Source organism: Pygoscelis adeliae, unplaced genomic scaffold (genome assembly GCF_000699105.1).
Source record: "Pygoscelis adeliae isolate BGI_AS28 unplaced genomic scaffold, ASM69910v1 Scaffold113, whole genome shotgun sequence".
Lineage (NCBI taxonomy): Eukaryota > Metazoa > Chordata > Aves > Sphenisciformes > Spheniscidae > Pygoscelis > Pygoscelis adeliae.
In genome coordinates, this window is record NW_008825108.1 from 8,837,058 (window position 1) to 8,856,130 (window position 19,073).

The 19,073-nt window shown below is 41.8% G+C and overlaps 1 protein-coding gene across 1 annotated transcript in view; it reads left to right on the top strand.

The window, feature by feature from the left end:
* Positions 1-9,449: 9,449 nt before the first annotated feature.
* The window catches only part of WIF1 (WNT inhibitory factor 1), a 21,500-nt gene continuing 11,876 nt past the window's right edge, over positions 9,450-19,073 (top strand). Inside the window, exons 1-2 of the mRNA XM_009327575.1 lie at positions 9,450-9,552; positions 15,532-15,672. Of these exons, the coding sequence (XP_009325850.1) occupies positions 9,495-9,552; positions 15,532-15,672 (199 nt within the window). The 5' untranslated portion in view covers positions 9,450-9,494. The remainder of the gene's footprint in view (positions 9,553-15,531; positions 15,673-19,073) is intronic.

Genomic DNA, 19,073 nt, shown 5'->3' on the forward strand with positions numbered 1-19,073 from the left:
CTTTCATCTTCCTCAAATGGAGGATCGCCCTGGTCATGCCAGCACTGCCTGTATCAGAATGCTACTTTTGTCTTTCACCAAGTTCACCTGCACAAAGCTTTTAACCTTTCTTAATCCCATTGAAGAAAGGGACCTTAGCAGAAGGAGAAAAAAGGAAAACCAGCATGACTCTTTGCCGTGTTCATCATCTGAATCCCCTCTAAAGAAAGATTGTGACAACAAGAAGGGGAAGGCAAAAAGGACCGGCCTTGAAGAGTAGGAAAGGATTGGTACACGAGCAGTGGCTAGAGGCAGAAGGAAGACATTTTTGATGTGAGGATTTCTCCAAGTAACTGTTGCTAAAACTCAGTGGAATGATACCAAGTGCAGAGAACTGTCTGCATTCAGCCCCGCAGCCCAGGTGCCGCAGTGAAATTCAGGACTCGCCTCCTCTCTGGGGTAGGACTTTGCTAGCAAACCAGCACAGAGAAAGTCAGCAGAGTGAGTCCAAGTGAAGATACCTACGCTGCGAATAGACTCCATCTGCACCCAGGGAGAGGGAGAAAGGCAGTTCAAGGCAGCAGGTAAATCAGAGTCTGGCTGGGCTGAATTTTCTTCTGCAAGTGCTGGTCTCTCTCCTGTGAGTGTACAGGAAGTTGAGGATGATCTGGCTTTGAAGAATATTCTTCATTTAAATGCTGGAAAATATGTGGGACCATTCTGGACCTTAACTCAAAAGACTGGACCCTGTGAGACTGGTACTGTAGCCCAGGGATGAAGCTGTGCAGACCCTGCCTATGGAAACAGCCTGAAAGACAGAGAAGTTTGTAGAAACTATTCAGTTTTTCATCAGAAACTGGGGATAAGGTAATGCTTCCCTGCTTTATTATGAAGATAAGTCCATCTTGCTTTGATAAAATCAAAGTATAGTTATGGAGGACATAACTATATGGAGGCCTGTGTGGTACATGGAAATATTACAGTAATATATGTCCACATACTTGGGTCTTGTCTCAGTAGACAAATCGGTGTGATTTCAGGTACAACAGCAAACACACAAGTTCCTTTTCAGATACACTGATCAAACATTCTATTTAAATAATGAATTTAGTTCTTCTTTCATGGTAGTAGCTAGATTTTGCTTTGGTCAATGGCAGCCCGTAAAACAAGAACAAAATTACTCTGGATATTCACAAAAAAAGGCATATAAAATCCCTGCAGCAGATGTTAAAAGAGAGCAGTGTTAAGGAAGTCTTGCTAGCAACTAGTCAGGAAAGAGTTGAATTTTTTTCAAAACCTTTTTACCATAACTTTTAAACACTTGTTTGCTTGGCATACAAGGCTAAAGACCATTATCTACTGAGCAGTAAATAAAGAAACTCTCACACAGAGGTGCTGCAAACTTACTGTCACTTGGGTATACTAAAGGGGAAGCATCCCCCTTTGAGATCCTAGAAGGACTCCAGTCTGACAGAAGCTGCTGTGAGTTTTCATAACTTTTGAGAAAGTTCATTGCTTACATTTTGGGGAGAGATATTTATTATACGGGAGTGCCAGTTAAAGCACGAGTGAAACACATGGACTCAATAAAGGCCCAATTACGTGACCTTTGCTGTTTGCCACGCTTTTAACTTGTGTAAGTTATTGATCACACTTTCATGAGATCATAATCAGAAGGTTGTTCCTTGGTAATGGTGTGCTAGAGGAGCTTTATCTTCAACTTCAAAGCTGTCCTGTGAGGCTTAAGAATAAAGGGTTGGAAGTTTGAAGCACGGCCAAAATGAATCTGTGTGCATTATCCGTGTTTACCACCATGCAAGAGGTGGATTAGCTTATTCTTCAGCTGTGAACTTTCTCTCATCATGTCAGATGAGCCACCATCTCTGAGTTTTACATTTGTGCTTTTAAAGAAACTCTGTTTAATTAAATGTAGCGTCTGCTCAGATCTCCATCATAATTAGTCTAAATACTTGTTAGTGCAATTATTTCCCTAATTATAAAGATTTTATTGAAATTATTTTACATTCGCTGAAAAGAATTTTCAGGCTAATTTATTAATTAGAAATAAATCTATCCAGAGCCTGAAACTGCAAACAGTCTGTAATCTATGTAAAGATGCACTCCCAGGACCAGTCAGCCCAGGTTTTCACTTATTTTTCAAGCTGTGAGGGAAAGAAAATAATCTCAAAGTTTATTTTTAATGTAGATAGAGCCACATAGATGTGTTGCAGGTGCCAGTAGCAGACCTGTACAGCATTGTTTTGTTAGGAACTAACCTGACAGTTAACTAACCTAAACAAGACAGTATTTTAGTTTTTTTCTCTAAGGAGCAGTGATTATTTCCCCCTTTTTTATTAGTTTCAGGAAATTGGCGTTTTGGACATCCCTGATCATGAAATCTCCACTGGAGAGAGCACTGATATTTTGCTGAGTGACAAAAGAATGAATTAGCCCTTGCTGTGCTGGAACAAGAAATAACTTTTCAGGAGAACAGCTTTTACCAATTCTCAGGATACCAGAACAATATGTTTCATTAAATATTTGAAGATAGTGAAGGCTTGTGTATCTTTTACTTTTTTTAATCTGAACTCTTAATGCTATTTCTCTCTTTGGTGTATTGCTTGCTTCTTTCCCCTTCCCCAAAGCAGTGTTATCTAATTTTCATCTGTAAGACGTAGGAGGAGACAATTTAAAGGACTTGTGCACCATGTATACATTCCGGCCTGGTTCATGCTGAGAAATGTCACTCCTTGCCAGAGATTTTCAAGATGTAATTAACTGTGCGTATTTATCAAAACCCTAATGATTTTGTCTCCTTTTAGCTTAATTTTCTCAAAAGTAACTCTAGTGAAGCAGTAATAAAATATGTTACAGAGTATCTTTTAAACAAGAAAACGTCTAAATATGGGGACTTGTGCTCTCTTGCTTTCTCTTTTGTTTCTGAATAAAGCAAGGTAGAGAAGGAGTGAGAAACTCCAAGACTTTCCTCAATGAGGAGCTGTAAATTTGTTGTGACTTTTTTTTTAAGAAATCCTGCACGCCACATGCCTTTGTATCAGTGTACTTGTACTTACCTGGAAATTGCTGTGGATCTGTTTGCCCGTATGCTGCTCTCCAAGGCTTTAGCCTTCTGGAACGGCCCCACCGTCCCCATTGCAGTTACCTACTGCGTAAAGGGATTGACTCTGATCTAAACCAAAATCGTATTTTCATTAGCAGGCTAATGATGGGCAGGAATGTGCAATAGGCGTTTATTTGGCCCTCTGTTTCAGGTAGCCTGCTTTTCCTGCGCGTGAGGATGGGTTTCAGAGTTAACACTCTGCTGGTGTACTTGGATCTTTCTTTTTCACTGGTGTCCCTCTCGAACCCCACTCTTTCTGCCAAGCCCTTCAGCTTCCAGTCTCGGGTTGGTTTCAGATGACCTCTTCAAATGCTAGAGCACATCCAGAGCTCAAGGTCTGGTGAGAGAAAATATCAGCTCAAAATGACCAAGTAGCTGCCCTGTTTCCCATGTCTCTCAAAGAGCAGACAACTGCCAGAAACTCAATTGCTAAATGTAATCTAAATCTATTCCTTTGTGGCCTCACCAAGCTTCTTGACAGTGATTTCTTCATATTACTTATCTTTACAGAAATTCTTTTCTCGTGACTTGAGGGAAAGGCTAATGTATTCTGCAAAGATTTCTGTCCATCTCTCCTGTGCAAAGCATTCTTGGAAGCCTGCAGTGTCACCTTCCAAAATCTGGGGCTCCTTTTGATAACAACTAAGAAATTTCTCTTTTCCAGCTTTCTAAATCATTCTGTTGGAGGATCTGATCTGCCATCCACAGTCGTATGCCACAGGAGACATTAAGCACCAGTCAGTCATCTTCCATTGACAAAATCAGAGATTTTTTTGTACCATTCTTCTTCTACAACCATTAAAACCACAAGTGGTTATTGTTGAAAGTTGCATGCAGGCATTCACTCCATTGTTAAAAAAGTCTTCCTCCTCGTGCATGGATTTTCTTCAGTCTGCCACAGTTTTCTTAACATGAGGAAAGCAGGCTCTGCAGAGTTGTGTGCATTTCACCACATCATTGTATAATTAACACTGTCACATAATGTATTTTTCTTTGAGATTGCCCATTTCGCTGAATTCTAATTTGGGTCCTTCTTTTTTAGAAACACCAAAATATCTCTATTTTTCCTTTTGTGTGCATCTCTGCTTTTGTTAATCCTATTGCTTTGGTTCATTCCCGTACCCTCGGCAGCCAGTACTGGAATACGGGCTGGTTATGCTGTCTTCTGTGTAAATTGGTTTTCTCAGAGTGTGTTTGTGTATCACTTCATATCATTAAGCATGCCTCCCACTTTGGGACTACCTTGTGAGGCTGCTGGCAAGTCTCTTTGAGTGTCACACTGAGGTGCAAAAAATGGTTTACCCACTCTGACAGGACCAATTAACAGGTTAGGCAAAGCTGCCTTCCCTGGCAGAAGAATAAAACCTTGTAGGCAGACAATTTATTATCTGCTTGTCTAAGGAGGCATCATTATGTTGTTCATTACAGCAGTGTCTAGACTGCACCGCAGTAACAAAATGTGCTGCTGACATAAATACTCACACTCTGGCCAAACTCCTTCCATAGCCTGGTACACGCAGTCCGGCTACGGCCTCCCCTCTTTGTTGAAATTCATCTCATTTTGCTTCATGCTTCATCTTGGAACATAGACGCACCAACTTCTCTGACCTAATGCAGTTAATATCTTGGAGAAGCAATGGTCCATGCTGTAAACACCTAACAAACACATACATTGCCTCACTTTGTGATTTTATTTATGGCATATGCAGCTGTGAGCATCTGCTATGGATAATGCGTGCTAGAATCTTCTAGTATGTGCATAGCCAGAAATATCCATGGATCTGGGATAAAAAGGAACTTTTTTGATGAGTTTCTTTCTTTAAATGTGGAAAATTGGCGTTAGGGTATATTTGTCATTTAATTGATAACAGAATAGAACATTCAGCACTGATCTCTAAAATAACGAGAAGAAAATATAGTTAATTTCTTACATCTACATGCAAAGCTAACACACATTCTCTTTTCGTTGTTAGAAAGGCTGCAGATTTCATTAGGTTATTGAGCTGTGACATACAACAGTTTAAGCTACTCTGTTTCGCTTCAGGTACTATCATTACTTCTAATCCTACATCTTTCATGCAAAATGAAGAAAACATAAAGCACATTCCTGTGAATGCTTTGATTAAATATGAAACAAAACCAAGGTAGACACAACGTGGCATCTGAGTGATAAGAAAACTCTAACGCGGTAGATCTTGTACTGAGGAGTGGAGTTCTGTAGGAATTTTAAGTGTATATCATTTAAAAGCAAACTGCCGACAGATGTTTGCTACAATACTTGTTAGAGGGCTTCGTTATTTTTATAACCTTTTAAATTCCTCTGATTTATAGAAAACAGCCATTTAAAGTCCATAAAAGTTAATCCCGACCATGGAATTATTTGCCTAAAACAAAATTTCCTCCCTTTGCTGAGGGCTTTGCCCGCATGGGGAACTGTTAAAGGGCAGCTGCGCAGGGCTACCTGCTGCCTGAAGGCACCGAGTCCCCAGACTGTTCACACAAGGTCTTCAGGGGCCCTTGCCTCAGTTTCTGAGGGTTTCAAACAAAGTCTTTACACAGAAGTAAAGCGTATTCTTCCTTGGGTGCTTCCTGAAGTCAAGCCAAAACCAAAAAGTATTCAAAAAGTATTCTGTGCATGCAGAGTGTGCAATTGTCGAAGATCAACAATTTATCTCAAACCCCATTTCCTCCATCACCTCTGATAACACCGTTCCTCTAAGATTTAGCTTCAGTACCTCACATACCCCTCACATACCCCACATGCCCCTCACATACCAGAGATTTCATAGGCTGGCTTAAAAAAAAAGAAGTAACGAGAATGTTTTTGTAATGGAAAAGGGATTATAAATTATGGGGTTTTTCCCCTTTATCTCTCAACAATATCCAAAGAAATTTTGTTCTCACTACCAGGTCACTCACAATGACCACTTACAGCACAAATTATGGTAGTCACTAGACAATATTTTAATTGCACAGACCTATCTCTTCAATTAACCGTCATGACTAAATTTCATGCTAGGCTGGAGCATGGTAAATATTTGCTGAGAGTGTGTTGTTTGCTTTTCAGTCATGATGATTAATGCAAGTTAATTGGCAATCAACTCAAATTATAGCAGGACAATACTGGAGACTGGATGTAGGGGTTGTGTCAAGACAGATTTTTTTCCAAATAGATAGGATTTATGGCAGCCAAATCTTGTTTCAGATTCACAGGTTTGAATCTGTAGTTTTAAACTACTCTGCTCCACTGTGCAGCCTCTCTAGACTGTGATTTTTGTATATCATTTTTATATCAAAATATAACCAAATCAGTCCAGCACACGTGATTTGCAAACATACTCTGCAGCACATGGCTTCATAACTTTGAAGTCATGCTAGCTGGGCCTACCTGAGGTGTTTCAGGTCTTCTTAGATACGATCATTTCAAGAAGTTCAGTTTTTGTCAACTCAGCAGACGTACAAACCTTTGTACAGAAACGGTGAGAGCAGGTATCTCCCCCCCAGTGCAATGCTTGGCTTTCCTCCTGGGCAGCCTGTTGCTTGTGCAATGTTTCTTCCCATCTTTTTAACGTGTGAACAGAACGTACTCCTGCCTCAGGCACTAATCACTGCTATGCCTCTGCTCTGGTTAGAGGAATTCCTTCCTTGAAAGGCAGTGAGTATTGTGGCTCATGCAGCAATCGATCCCCTTTCCCACAGCAAACTTTCTTTTTGTCTTTGTCCTTAGGCATCGTTTCAACCCTAGAAAATGGGATTCCAGTTCTTTTCCTACAAATCAGGGCTCTGGCTCACAAGCTGACCCACTACAAGAGCATGGCTGGAATGGAAATATGGGAGTGGAGCTGTTTGCTCTAGTTAACAGTTGTTGTTTACTAGAATAGTAAGAACATAATGTTTTAATATCCCAACCCATTATGACCTGGTTTAGATATAACCAAACATCAAAGCTAACCAATGAGAAACAGACAGTACAGCATTGACTCACTCACTGTACTATTCTATAGATGTGTGGAGACATATAATTATTTTTCTGAACCAAAGTTTTATTTGAAAACAAAAATGTTCACGATCTGACTTTATGGCTTGTTTTCATATTTTGGCATGGTATATTGTATTGGAAAAAAATGTCTTTAATTAAAAGCAGCCTTTTGAACATTACCCCAGACTTCAATTTTCATCTCCTGTTTTACTGCTTCTCTCCATGTGCCCTCTCCCTCCCACATATACTCCATGTATTTAACCCACCCTTAAAAACTTTCATTGCTTCCTTCCCTATTGTTTTGCAAGTCCTCCTCTGAGGTCTCTGTGCCTACACAACACCCTCTGAAGACTATCCGTGCGGAGTGTAGCCCCTGCATGCTGTTTGGGATCTCCTTGCTGTCCCCACAGAGTGAGTGGATGTGCTGCCAGGGCTGATCAGGAATTTCATAATGACCTTTCTACCCAGCTCACGAGTGCTTTGCTGGTGTCACCAGGAGCTGAAGGGAGGTGGTCTCTCACGCGCTGCCGGGGCTTCTGCTCAAGTTAGCAGAGCACAGCATCACAGAAGGGCTGAGGCTGATCTGAGACCAGACAGTCTGATCTCAAGATGATCTAGTCCACCCCCCTGCTCAAGCACGGTCACCTAGAGCCACTTGCCCAGGGCTGTGTTGAGTTGGGTTTTGAATATTTTCACAGATGGAGGCTCCACAACCTCTTCGGGCAACCTGTGCCAGTGCTCAGTCACCTACACAGTAAAAAGGTGTTTCTTCAGGTTCAGATGGAGTTTTCTGTGTATTGTGCCCATTGCCTCCTATCCTGTTACTGGGCACTGCCGAGCAGAGCCTGGCTCCATCTTCTTTACACCCCCCTATCAGCTATTTATACACATTGATTAGATCCCCCCTCAGCCTTCTCCAGGCTGAATGGTCCCAGATCTCTCAGCCTCTCCTTGTATGTCAGACGCTCCAGTCCCTTGACCATCTTTGCGGCCCTTACTCCAGTAAGTCCACGTCTTCCTTGTACTAGGGAGCCAGGATATTACAGGAGAAAAAGGACAGTCTTCTGGCTAAGGACATTGACTGCCATCTTGTACACATAAATTAACTACCATTAATCAGCCCAAAGTTCTCATAAAATTTTGGCTTTAATCTCTCTTTATTTCACTATTTTAGCTAAAAAGCAGACATAACAATACTGTCTACTATCAGTGGGTTGCTGGATGAAGACACTTTTTTGCCAGTGCCCGTGCTAAGGTTTCAGGTGCTTTTCTGAGAGCAGCAGGTACAATTACCTGCGATCCCTCATATGCTTCAGAGTAAATGAGAAGCCAGACTTTAGGGAAAAGGTTAATTTCCACTTGCTTTGCACACCTGCAGCTGTGCCATTGACAGTAGTGGAAGTCTCCAGTGACTTCCTAAGATGCGTACATCTCATCTCAGGTGTACGTGATGTGTACAGCTACGCTGCAGATGCATGACGTCACTTTGCATCAAATATGAAGAAATATTGCACAGATGACTCAACAGAGGCCAGGGGCCCATGGAAGAAAGTAACAAAGCCTACAATCTGTGCCACAATGCAAGTGCATATCGGGAGTAGGATGAAGGTAGTGGAAAGTAGTTTTTAAATCATGCCAACACCGTTTGGGGATCGCCAAAACAAATCATTTATGTTGTGGTTAATAATGAGTGACATGAAGCCAACTGTGTAGGAAAGCTCTCAGCTCCACCCTTGGAACAATTTAATGAACTGAGGTTGAACAAGGCAGTGTCAGAGCTGTAAGCAAGATATGTGTCCTAGCGTGGCCCTCCAGTAACGTGGCTATTCATTGCCCGGCACTGTTTCCCCAAGGCAATGTGCCGTGCTGTGCAGATCAACCAAGAGCAGGCTCAGATATTCTCACGCCACAGTTGCATCATGCATGTGAGTATGTCCTTTAAGCTGTGCTTGTAGTGCAGGCAGGTCATCCAGGCTCACCAGTCAGTTCCAGGAGGATTCGGCCCAAAAAACAGCTTTAAGAATTAGCTTACTGTTCATACATTTTTTGTGGTCTGCCAGGTAAAAGGTGTGGGTTGTAAAAAATGTCTTCTCTGTATAACATTGATTCACTGTATGCGTGCCATTTTCCTTGCTGTTACACTGTGTCCTGATTACTGTATGGTCACTTGCAATCTCCGAAATAAGATGAAATGATCTGAAAATTCTGCTTAGGTAAATAAGCACTCAAGGAAATTATAGAAACAAATCCAGTGAATGGCATAATGAAAAGTGTGGTATTTTCTGCTGTAGTTTATATGCTAAATAGTTTGCTTCCATGAATGCAATTATAATACATATCGATTTTTTATTTATTTTGTCATAGGCTGAGTACTTCTACGAGTTCCTGTCTTTGCGCTCTTTGGATAAAGGCATAATGGCAGATCCAACTATAAATATCCCTCTGCTTGGAACAGTTCCTCATAAAGCATCAGGTTTGTGCTGTTGATATTATAAATTGTGTTCCTGTAAAAAATATTCCACAGCCAGTAAAGTCTAAATGTCTTCTTATGAATTGCAGTTCTGAAGTTTATTGCTAAAGAAATGCTTGCCACGGTGCTTGACATTGAACAGTTTGTGAGCGCCTTGCCTGACTACAGCAGCATATTTTGTCTGAGTCAAGTCACATGAAGCTTTTATGTGCAGATAAATCAGCAGAAACTTGTGCAAAATTGTTGTATAAAATTCATGTGCATGAATATTATTACTTAAGTTGTGCAACTTTTGGAAAACAAAATCTTTGGTCACTGTAAGGAATAGTTATCAAATTATTCTGTTTCTCAGAGGTTGCAGTTTGTGGACATTTTACTTTAAGTTAGGGTCAGCTGTTGTCACCAGACATTCAGCTCAAAGACACAAGTTCTAGTTTAGGATATTATCATTTACCACTTTTCCATTACTTGTGCGTTCTCAGTCCTTCACTGGAGCTTATAGCTCCACAGCAGAGGCTGAGCCCAAGCCAATGTGAGTGCCCCAGAAGCACCGTGGTGCACAGCGAGCCGCGTGGGGTAAAACAGCTTTCCACGAGAGGTTATCGAATCCGCTTTGCTCTGAAGTGGATGAATAACAGTCTACATGATCTGTTCCAGGGCTAATACGTGGTAGTCTCTGGCAGAAAGGCAGAAATGTAAATCTGCGTGACAGTAGTGTCTTAGTGATCATGGTTTCATGACCAGCCTTAGCCCCAACCTAAGACCATGTGGGAAAAATGGGAAAGAAGTGAGAAAAGGAATGAGAGGATGGGGCTGCATGTGGATCCAAGTGTAGCGCTGATGCACACAGGTTTACATCTTTGCCTGGTCTTTCTTTCTCTTCCCTTTTTTGAATGTATAAATTCTGAAAGTTTGTGTTTGATATCTTCCATTTTTGGCTTGTAGTAGAATGGTGTTGAAGTAATGTTGCAGCACAGCTTTTTGCTGTGGGACCTGGAATCTAACATTAACGATTGGTCTCTCCATTCACTGTGGATTGAATGAGTGGTATTGAAAATGGATTTGGATGAAGAATGCTATAATATTTGCACCGTAATTGCTGCAATTGAATTGATTGCAAGCCCAATAAATTGGCAAGTAAAGACATTTACTCTAAATGTAACTAAAAAGGTCACAAAGGCAAAGTTCTTGTTAAGCATTGAAATTATTTTCACCTCCATATAAAGCAGGTGAGATATGTGGGAAGCTCTGCACTCAGCATCCTCTAATATAAGTTACTTTCTCCTTTAATTTTTAACTATCTAAAAGGCTAGACCAAAGTGACCCCCTTCTGATTGTGTTTAAGGAAACATATAATCTGCAAGTGAAGGGAGGCCGGAGGTGCGATCTCACAGTTCCAGCAGAAGGTCTGTTAACCGTCATGGTAGGAGGTCTGATTAAAGCCAAAAAGGACTTACCCTGTTTGCAGCACTGGTACCTCAGTTCCAGGACTAATATGGGCATGTCCATGGTGTTTCCTTACGTGGAGCATGTGCAAGCGCACCACTGCATTTACTATATATAAGCTGTATTTAAGTTCTGTTTGGCATTATAGTGAGTCCAGTGTTTAACAGCGATTGATAATCAGTACCCATAAAGTATTTGAAGCATGTACGCTATTTAACAGTGAGCCACTAGCATGATGGTGGGTTTTTTTACGCTGCCTGCTAGCTGGCCGAAATTAACTAAGTAGCCTTAAATAAATACATGCTATAAAAATAATGAATGGTGGCTACCTTGTAGTTATTTCTCCAATTTATACCTTCGCAAAACTGCTCTGACAAATCTAGTCTAGTTCGGCTGAATCTATTGTATTACCAAATATTTTTTCTACACGTACACATGTCAGAAGAAATTCAGTCACAAACTTGTATTTAATAACACATCAAGAGTAGTAAGTTATTTCTTGAAAAAGCATTTTAGCCCGTAAGATTACACTAAAGACAATTAAGGAGGAATAAAAGAGGAAAGACAGCTGTGTTAGACATGAGAGTGGGAAACAAGAATGAGGATTAACAGTTAGATATCTTACTCAGAGGTAGTTGAACCCAGTGGTCTTGTCAAAATCAGTGGACTTTTAAAACTTCTTTCAAGATATTTGCCTGCCACCAATAAAGCATCAGGATGGCTTTAGTGCTTTAAGGCCTGCCTAGCCTGCATTTTGTCTTATGGCCAACGGCGGCCATAAGAAGATCTGTGGAAGAGCAAGGGGAGGGCAAGCATATGTGATACTTCTGTTTACCCTCTCAGCTCTGACTAGCTTCAGCTTAATCACTGAGTCTTAAGTGATTTGTCTTTTTTATAACCCCACATGGGTTACAAATCTCTCTTTCCAGTACTTATCCAGGCTGTTCTTGAGTCCATATAATCTTCTGGTATCTCCAATAGCTTTGGCAAGGAGTTCACTGCCTCCCATTGCATGAAGATCCCCCTCCTGTTGTTTTGAGTCTGGCTGCAACAGTTTCATCTGATGGGCACTAGTCCTTGTACTGGTAGAGACAGCAGTCAGTCCATACTGTTGGTCCTATCCGTGCCAGTCATGATTTTGTAGATGTCTATTATGTCCCCCCTAATTCTTCTCTTTGCCAGGCTGAAGAATCACAGCCTACTCAGTTGCTCCTCATTGGTTGCAGCCTTGTTGTCCTTCTCTCAACTTTCTCTAATCCAGTAGATCCTTAGTGAGATGAAGTATCAAATTCTCCTCAAATTTAAATTAGATTTAAATCACTTAGGTTCCTTAGACTCATTTGAAAATCCCATCCCCAAATCCCAGGATTGCTACCTGATTCAGCGTTCACAACACAGGTATTGTTGCACCTAGCCACATGGTAAGTTGTTAATATATGGTGAGAGGACTGGAGAAGATGGCTTTCAGTGAGAGCTTGAAGAGCTAAGACTACTCAGCTTGTCCAAAAGAAGATGTTTGAGTGGAGTGTGGGTGCCCGTCCAATGAGAAGAGGCTGGCTGCTCATTTCACAGGGGAAAGCCTGCGAAGATCCGGTGGTTCAAACTGAGGCCAGCAAGTTCAAAACGAAGTCAGGCGGTTTTGGTAGGGGCAGTGATTAACGCCTTGAACACCACACTGAGGAAGGTCAAACCAGCTATTGGTCTGTGCCCAGAAGAAATGTAGTGGCCTGTGGAGTTGGCCCCCTAAGTGACCTGAGCTGGCCCCTCCTGTCCCAGTCTGCACCAGCCAGTGCAGTGCCGTGCCGGTGCTGCCGGTGCAAGCTGACACACCTGGGCTGCTGACACAGCACTGCCTTGTGCAGGTCACACAGCACCCCCCCAGCGCACTGGTCAGGCTCAGGACACCTCCTCTCCCTGCCCACTTGTTGGTGTCGACACATTAAAACGTACGTGCTGAGCAACCAACAGTGCTGAAACTCTCTCCAGGCTCGGTGGGAGATACCGGTGCCTTCTCTGGGTGCAGCAGCAGCTGTGCTCACTCTGCCACGCTGATAGAGAGGGACGGTGGGCTGCAGGGCTTTGCATGGACTCCCACTCTTCTCCAGACCCTGCGTGCCTGCTTCTACTGGGATTGGTAATTCAGAGATGTCCCTTAAGCAATCCCACTCCTGAGACTGTAGGTGGCTTTTGGTGGTAGCTTTTGCATATTAACCAAGTGGGTAAAGCAATTGCCTGCAAATTTGAAGAGCTGTGCAGATACACAGGAGTTACTCTCAGCCTGCCTCTACTGGAGACAATTTAGGGAACCTTGGTTTCCTGAACAGAAGGAAAAGGCATGAGCTCCCAGTCAAAAGGGATTAAACCTGCATCCTCCACATCCCAGGAGAGCATTCTAATTACCAGCTAAAATTAAATTAGGTGTAAATCACTAAGTTTCCTTAGGTTCCTTTTCAAATTAGTTAAATTTTCCACACACCTGCTAGCGCTGTCTGCTCTGCAGCCCTGGATGCAAGGGCTCCAGAGGATGCAGAAATATAAATGTGCAGGAGAGGCAATTCTGTGGCCTGGTGGTGGGATGATGGCTGGCAGAGAGAAGTCCTGAGCTGTGATTCCCTCTCCTTGTTTTTAGCCAGTGATGGGCAAATGCAAACTGCATCCTGAATTTGGGAAGCAGGGTCCGGACCTCAGGTCTGCCCTGCCAGAGCCCTGCTGAGCGCTTCGGTAGCCCACGGGAGCTCACAGCCGTGGTTCTGGATGCAAGGGACTTTTGCTCTGTGCTTTGTTTTGACTGTAGTGCTGTTGCTGCGTGCTTAACATTATTCAAACAGGCATACAAAGGCAGGGATTCAGGCAGAGTTCAGGGACTTCATTTCAGCCCTGAACCACCACAGAGCTCAGCCAGGGTCCAGGTGCTCATTGCTCACAGGAGGGTCCTTTACTGCATTTCTGTGTGCCTAGGATTTCGGACGTATGGGAAGTCCAAAAATACGGATGCTTCCAGGGTGGGGAGTGCTGGAATAAGGGGTTTCTAACCTGTCCCCTCGGACTTTAGCCCTAAGAGATGCATGCCTGGTCTTTGCCCTAGGCATTTAAACCCACAGCCAAATCTCAGGGGAGATCAGGGGTTTGCTACCGATGCAATGAAGTCTAGATATGACTGTAGTGCCATCATTAAACATCTGCCATATCTTCCTCCCCATGACAATTTGCTCAGCTAAGTCACACACAGCCCAATACAAGCACTGATTTCCTGCACTTGCACTGTAAGAAGGTTACTACAGTTTAAGAAGTTCCCTGCATTTAAACTGTATTTAATCCACTGTAAGAGTTTCCTTCTTACCACATGGTTACATGCTTTTTGTAACGGTCTTTTAAAAGATCAGCATAAAAGTGCTTCAACAATGAAATTGCTTTATAATGAAAACTGCAACAGACCTTTCAGTCTGTAGGACTTACCAGAAGCAGAATGTGTTTCAGCAATAAATTATTCTGTATTATACCAAGGCAACAAATAACAAAAATGGCCCAATTATGACTTGCAAAATTTTTTATAACAAGCAATTTAAAACAAACCAAATGTAGGGCTGTTAGCTCAATATTTGGTTCTGAAATCTCAGGCCAGCTTCAGAAGAAATGCATAAACAACTTCTATTAGCTGGATCTAACTTATAAAGCAGCTAGGAAGAGCCAATTTTGAAGAAAAGAGATAAAATCGTTTCATCTGAAGATTATTTAAGATCACTTGTGACAATCACAGAGGAGCATTCCATAGCTGTGAGGTATCAGGCTTGCTTCCTCATTAAAATACTCCAGATTTACTGGTCTTAATTATTTACTTAAAGTCTTTGTAGTTCAAAAGTGTTTGAATACTTTTCCTGGAAAGGCAATCTCCAAATTTTGCTACACTTAAGAAGTTCGGTCAGAGGGATGTGTCTCCGTCTCCTTTTTAAATATTTGCACTCATGATCTTATTTATCAAATGTACCATCTTGCCAGCACTTTAAGGAGTAAGTTTTGATTAAATCAGTATTTTATTTAAGTATTAATTGCAATATCCAAAACAGCAAAACATATCTAAAGTGACTTTTTTTCCAAAATGCGTAAGGTGTTTTTGCAGAAGTTGTGTGAGAGCCTGCAAAATTCAGACTCAGTCATGATCAGCTCAGCTTAGAAAATTAAATATAGGCTTCCAGCTTGTTTTGGTGTTTCCTTAGATACCTCCACATGAGTAATTGCCTTGTTTGAAAGCAAAAGTATGTTTGTGTTAAGATCACTGTCTGCGCTGCAGACTGTTGGGGTTATGTCAGTAAATGAGCACAGGCTCGTCTCCTGTGCTGCTGTACTTCCAGTCCTGGAGCCGCCTATGATTAAGGTGATCTGTGTATCTCTGTGTTATAGGTTTTCATCAATGATGTTATTCTAAAGCTTAAATATAAATATTATCTGCATTTTTTAGTATGTCGATGTATGCTTTTATATGTATATAGCTATATGTGCATGTAAATATAAATATTGTTGTTACTATTCTCCTTTAAGTCGTTCAGGTTGGATTTCCTTGCCTTGGAAAACAAGATGGGGTTGCTGCATTTGAAGTGAATGTGATCATAATGAATTCAGAAGGCAATATTATTCTCCAGACCCCTCAGAATGCCATCTTCTTTAAAACCTGTCAGCAAGGTAACGCTGAAGAGGACATGCCGAAATACCGTTAGACCTGGTCACCTAAGTTTCTTATGTTTCATTCAGGAGAATGGCTAGAGAAGATGGAAATAAAGTGCTCGCACAATGTGTAGCAACGGTGGTGAATGCCAGGCTCTTCTGGCTCTGTCTGGATTTGCTGTTCATTTACCACATGTTTACTAACCCTTTTCTTACTGTCAACTATGTCTCCCTTAGCAGACTGGTTTGGAGGTATCTCTTCTCCTGTTCACAGCTCATCACGTCAAGGAAGCTGATAGAAATGTATCATGTGAGAAGCACCTGTTAGCAAATTATTTGAGGTGCTTGGAGGAGAGCTAGTCCTGTGATAACAAGCTAAGGCTAACATTTCCAGAAGTGGAATAATTGGAGAACTGAACTTCTGGGATCTGTAGTGGGGACACTGGCTTCAATAAATACTGTTTAGTGCCTTAGTTCAACAGTTCCTTAAATCTCACCTTGCACATACAAACCGAATGCAAAAATCCTAAATCAGAACATTTTTGCAAAACTTGGCTTTACCTTCTCTGGAGCTCAGATGGCAACCTCTTGGTTTTGGATACAGGTAAGGTGGTGGAAGCTGGTCCTCAATACTTGCAGTCATCAAGCAGTAAACACACATAGGTTGCACTGGTAGAAGAAGGGCACCATGAAGTTATTACAGTGTTTACTTGGAAAGGAGGGAACCTGTTTAATCAACCAATCTATGAACCATAAACACTATGTAATAAGACTTTCTGGATTAATTTGATACACTACAAACAACTATAATTATCACTTTAAACTGAGGCTGTAGAAATTGAAAAATCAGTATCTAAGATAAGGCAGTTATCCCATGTCATGTGCAATTGTATCAAATTAACCCATGACAGGGCTGATGTACAAAGAGTGAGATTTTTATTCTTCTCCTATTAAACCTTTGTTCCCAGTCCCACACTTTCTTCTCTGCGCTCTTTCCTCTGAGCTAATTGGCTGTAGCGTGGCTTCAAAGAGCGAGCAGCAGGAGCAGGAGTTGTTCATGCTTTGAAACCTCACTACACCTAAATAGCAAAGCTGCTTGTCTCCTTTGAAACCTCGCTGCTGCCAATTAGCCCAGGGAAAGTGGAGGAGGGGGAGAAGAAGTGGGCAGAGAAACAGGAAGGAAAATGGGGACTTAATGGAAGTAAAAATCAATCAGATCTCATGTCTGAAGTTGGATGTCTGATATAAATACAATGCAAAACATTTGCTATCTTTTTATTTTCAGTTCAGTTCAAAGATACTGAACTTAAACTTTGGAAAGTGTTTGGGTAATCTAATAGGGAAAGCAGAGTTACAGGTCTGTATTGTGGAAAAACGTGGCTTAAACAGAGAGGGCTCCAAACTCAGTTTAGTAGTAGCATTCATCCAAGTTATCGTTTCTGTGCTATTAGTTGTTGTTGTTGTTGTTGTTGTTGTTGTTGTTACTATTTTGATATGAGATGTAATATTTAACAGTTTAGCAGTATTGCATCACATGGCCTCTCAGGAAAGCTGGGGTTGATTATTGTCCCAGTCCTTTGTTCCCAGCGCCAGCTGAGAGATGTAAGGACGATTTCCCAAACTCTAGAGGTGGGCAGAGGAGGAGTTTTCCCACCTCGTCTATTCCAGCACGTACTGGGGTAACTCCCACTCCTGCCCTCCACCCTGTGCAGTGGACACTGCAGTGTTTTGGGACAGATGCTGAGAAGGATGAGAATGTCCTTACTGGTTGGTGTTAGAGTAGGGGTGAGTTTCCTTCCTCTGAAAGATGTCGTTCGTGGCGAGGAGCTCCGATTCCTCCTGTCGGGGCCCCGGTCACTGTTTCCAGTCATTCTTGGCCATCCAGAAGGGACCCTGGCCAGAGGAAGTGAGGGGAGCAAGGGAGCAATTTTGTGGGAGAGGAAAGGCTTTGTTGTGGCTAAGAGATAGCCACACAAAAAATTATGTTTTCCTATTTTTCTGTTTGAAATGGTATGTATTTAAGCATGCATTTTCTGTAATGAATAGCAGCTCTGCATTCGGGTACAAAGAGAGAAGCATTTCCAGAAAGAGTCCTAGAATACAGTGTTGGAACACAATAAGACAAAAAAGCCTTTACCACTATTACTACTGCTGCAAACAGCTTTACTTTTAAAGCAACACTTTTTGCTTCATGTATCTATGGCCTTGGATGGAAGAGCATTTTAAAATCACACCTTTCCTCCTCTCTCTTTCCTGTTTGTTTGGCAGTTGTACACAGCATCCAGCCACCTCACCAGTACATCAGATTTTCTTTCCTTTCACTTAGTCTCAGAGTTACCCTTTGCATCCCACTAAATAGAGAGCTATAACGCGAGTGCAGCACAACACTGCTCGTAGTTATAGCAGCCATTATTTCCTGTGGCTCTAATCAGCTATTAGATAAATTTTCAAAAACAAAAGTTTATTTGTGTATGAGTCTAACTAACAGATATGTCACCTGACTCAAATATTAGAAGAAGGGAGACTCATTCAAATTTGTTTAAGTCCAGGGTTATGTTTTCCTCTGTTTTAATAGGAGTTACAGTTTAAAGAATCTCTGTGGGCTGCAGAAGTATTTCAGGCAACCTGACCCTCCTGAATTTATAGACATCCTGCTACTCCTTACCACTTTAAACAAATGCATTTTAAAGGCTATAACTGCTTGAATTTGAACTCGGGTATTATTCAGTTGGGAATCAGTGTGAATCAATGGTGCATCTTTACAGCCTATGGATGGTAGGTGCCAGCACTTTCTGATGCAATCAGGTGACAAGGCAATGGAGAAGAAGTAAGGATGCTGTTGGCAGGTGTTGTCAGTCACGATGTTTACAGCACTGTTACACTAAAAAAAAAAAAAAAAGACGTGATACCAACATTACAGACAATTGCTGTCTAATAGATTACCTTCAAGTTTGGGTTGAGATGGTTGCAATAAGATTGCTCTCTGAGTTTCAGTCTACCTCAGAGTTTTTTGAACCTTCTCACTCAGGAGTGTCACGCAGCATCAAGATGAGCAGGTCATGCCTACACTGCTAAAGCTGCCTTGTGACCCTGGTAGCACCAGTCGCAAGTGATGTTCACTTTTTCTAATGGGAGTAGGCAGCCTCTCCTGCCTGCCTTCTTTTCTGTGAGAGATCTGGGAAGGTATTTTTGAGCAATTGTTTTTCTGCCCAGCAGTCATGTTTTCGTGGGGTTCCATAGGATTCAATTTGTTTTGCCTCTTGTTTGATGGACTCTGGTGTTTTGAGGATGGTGATGGTACCCAGAGGTATTTCTTGTCCTTGCATAATGCAGCCAGTGTTGCCAAATGCTTTAACCAGTGTTTGATTGATAGTCGAGATGTTAATGAGTTGGATAACGATATAGGACCACTGTGCAGG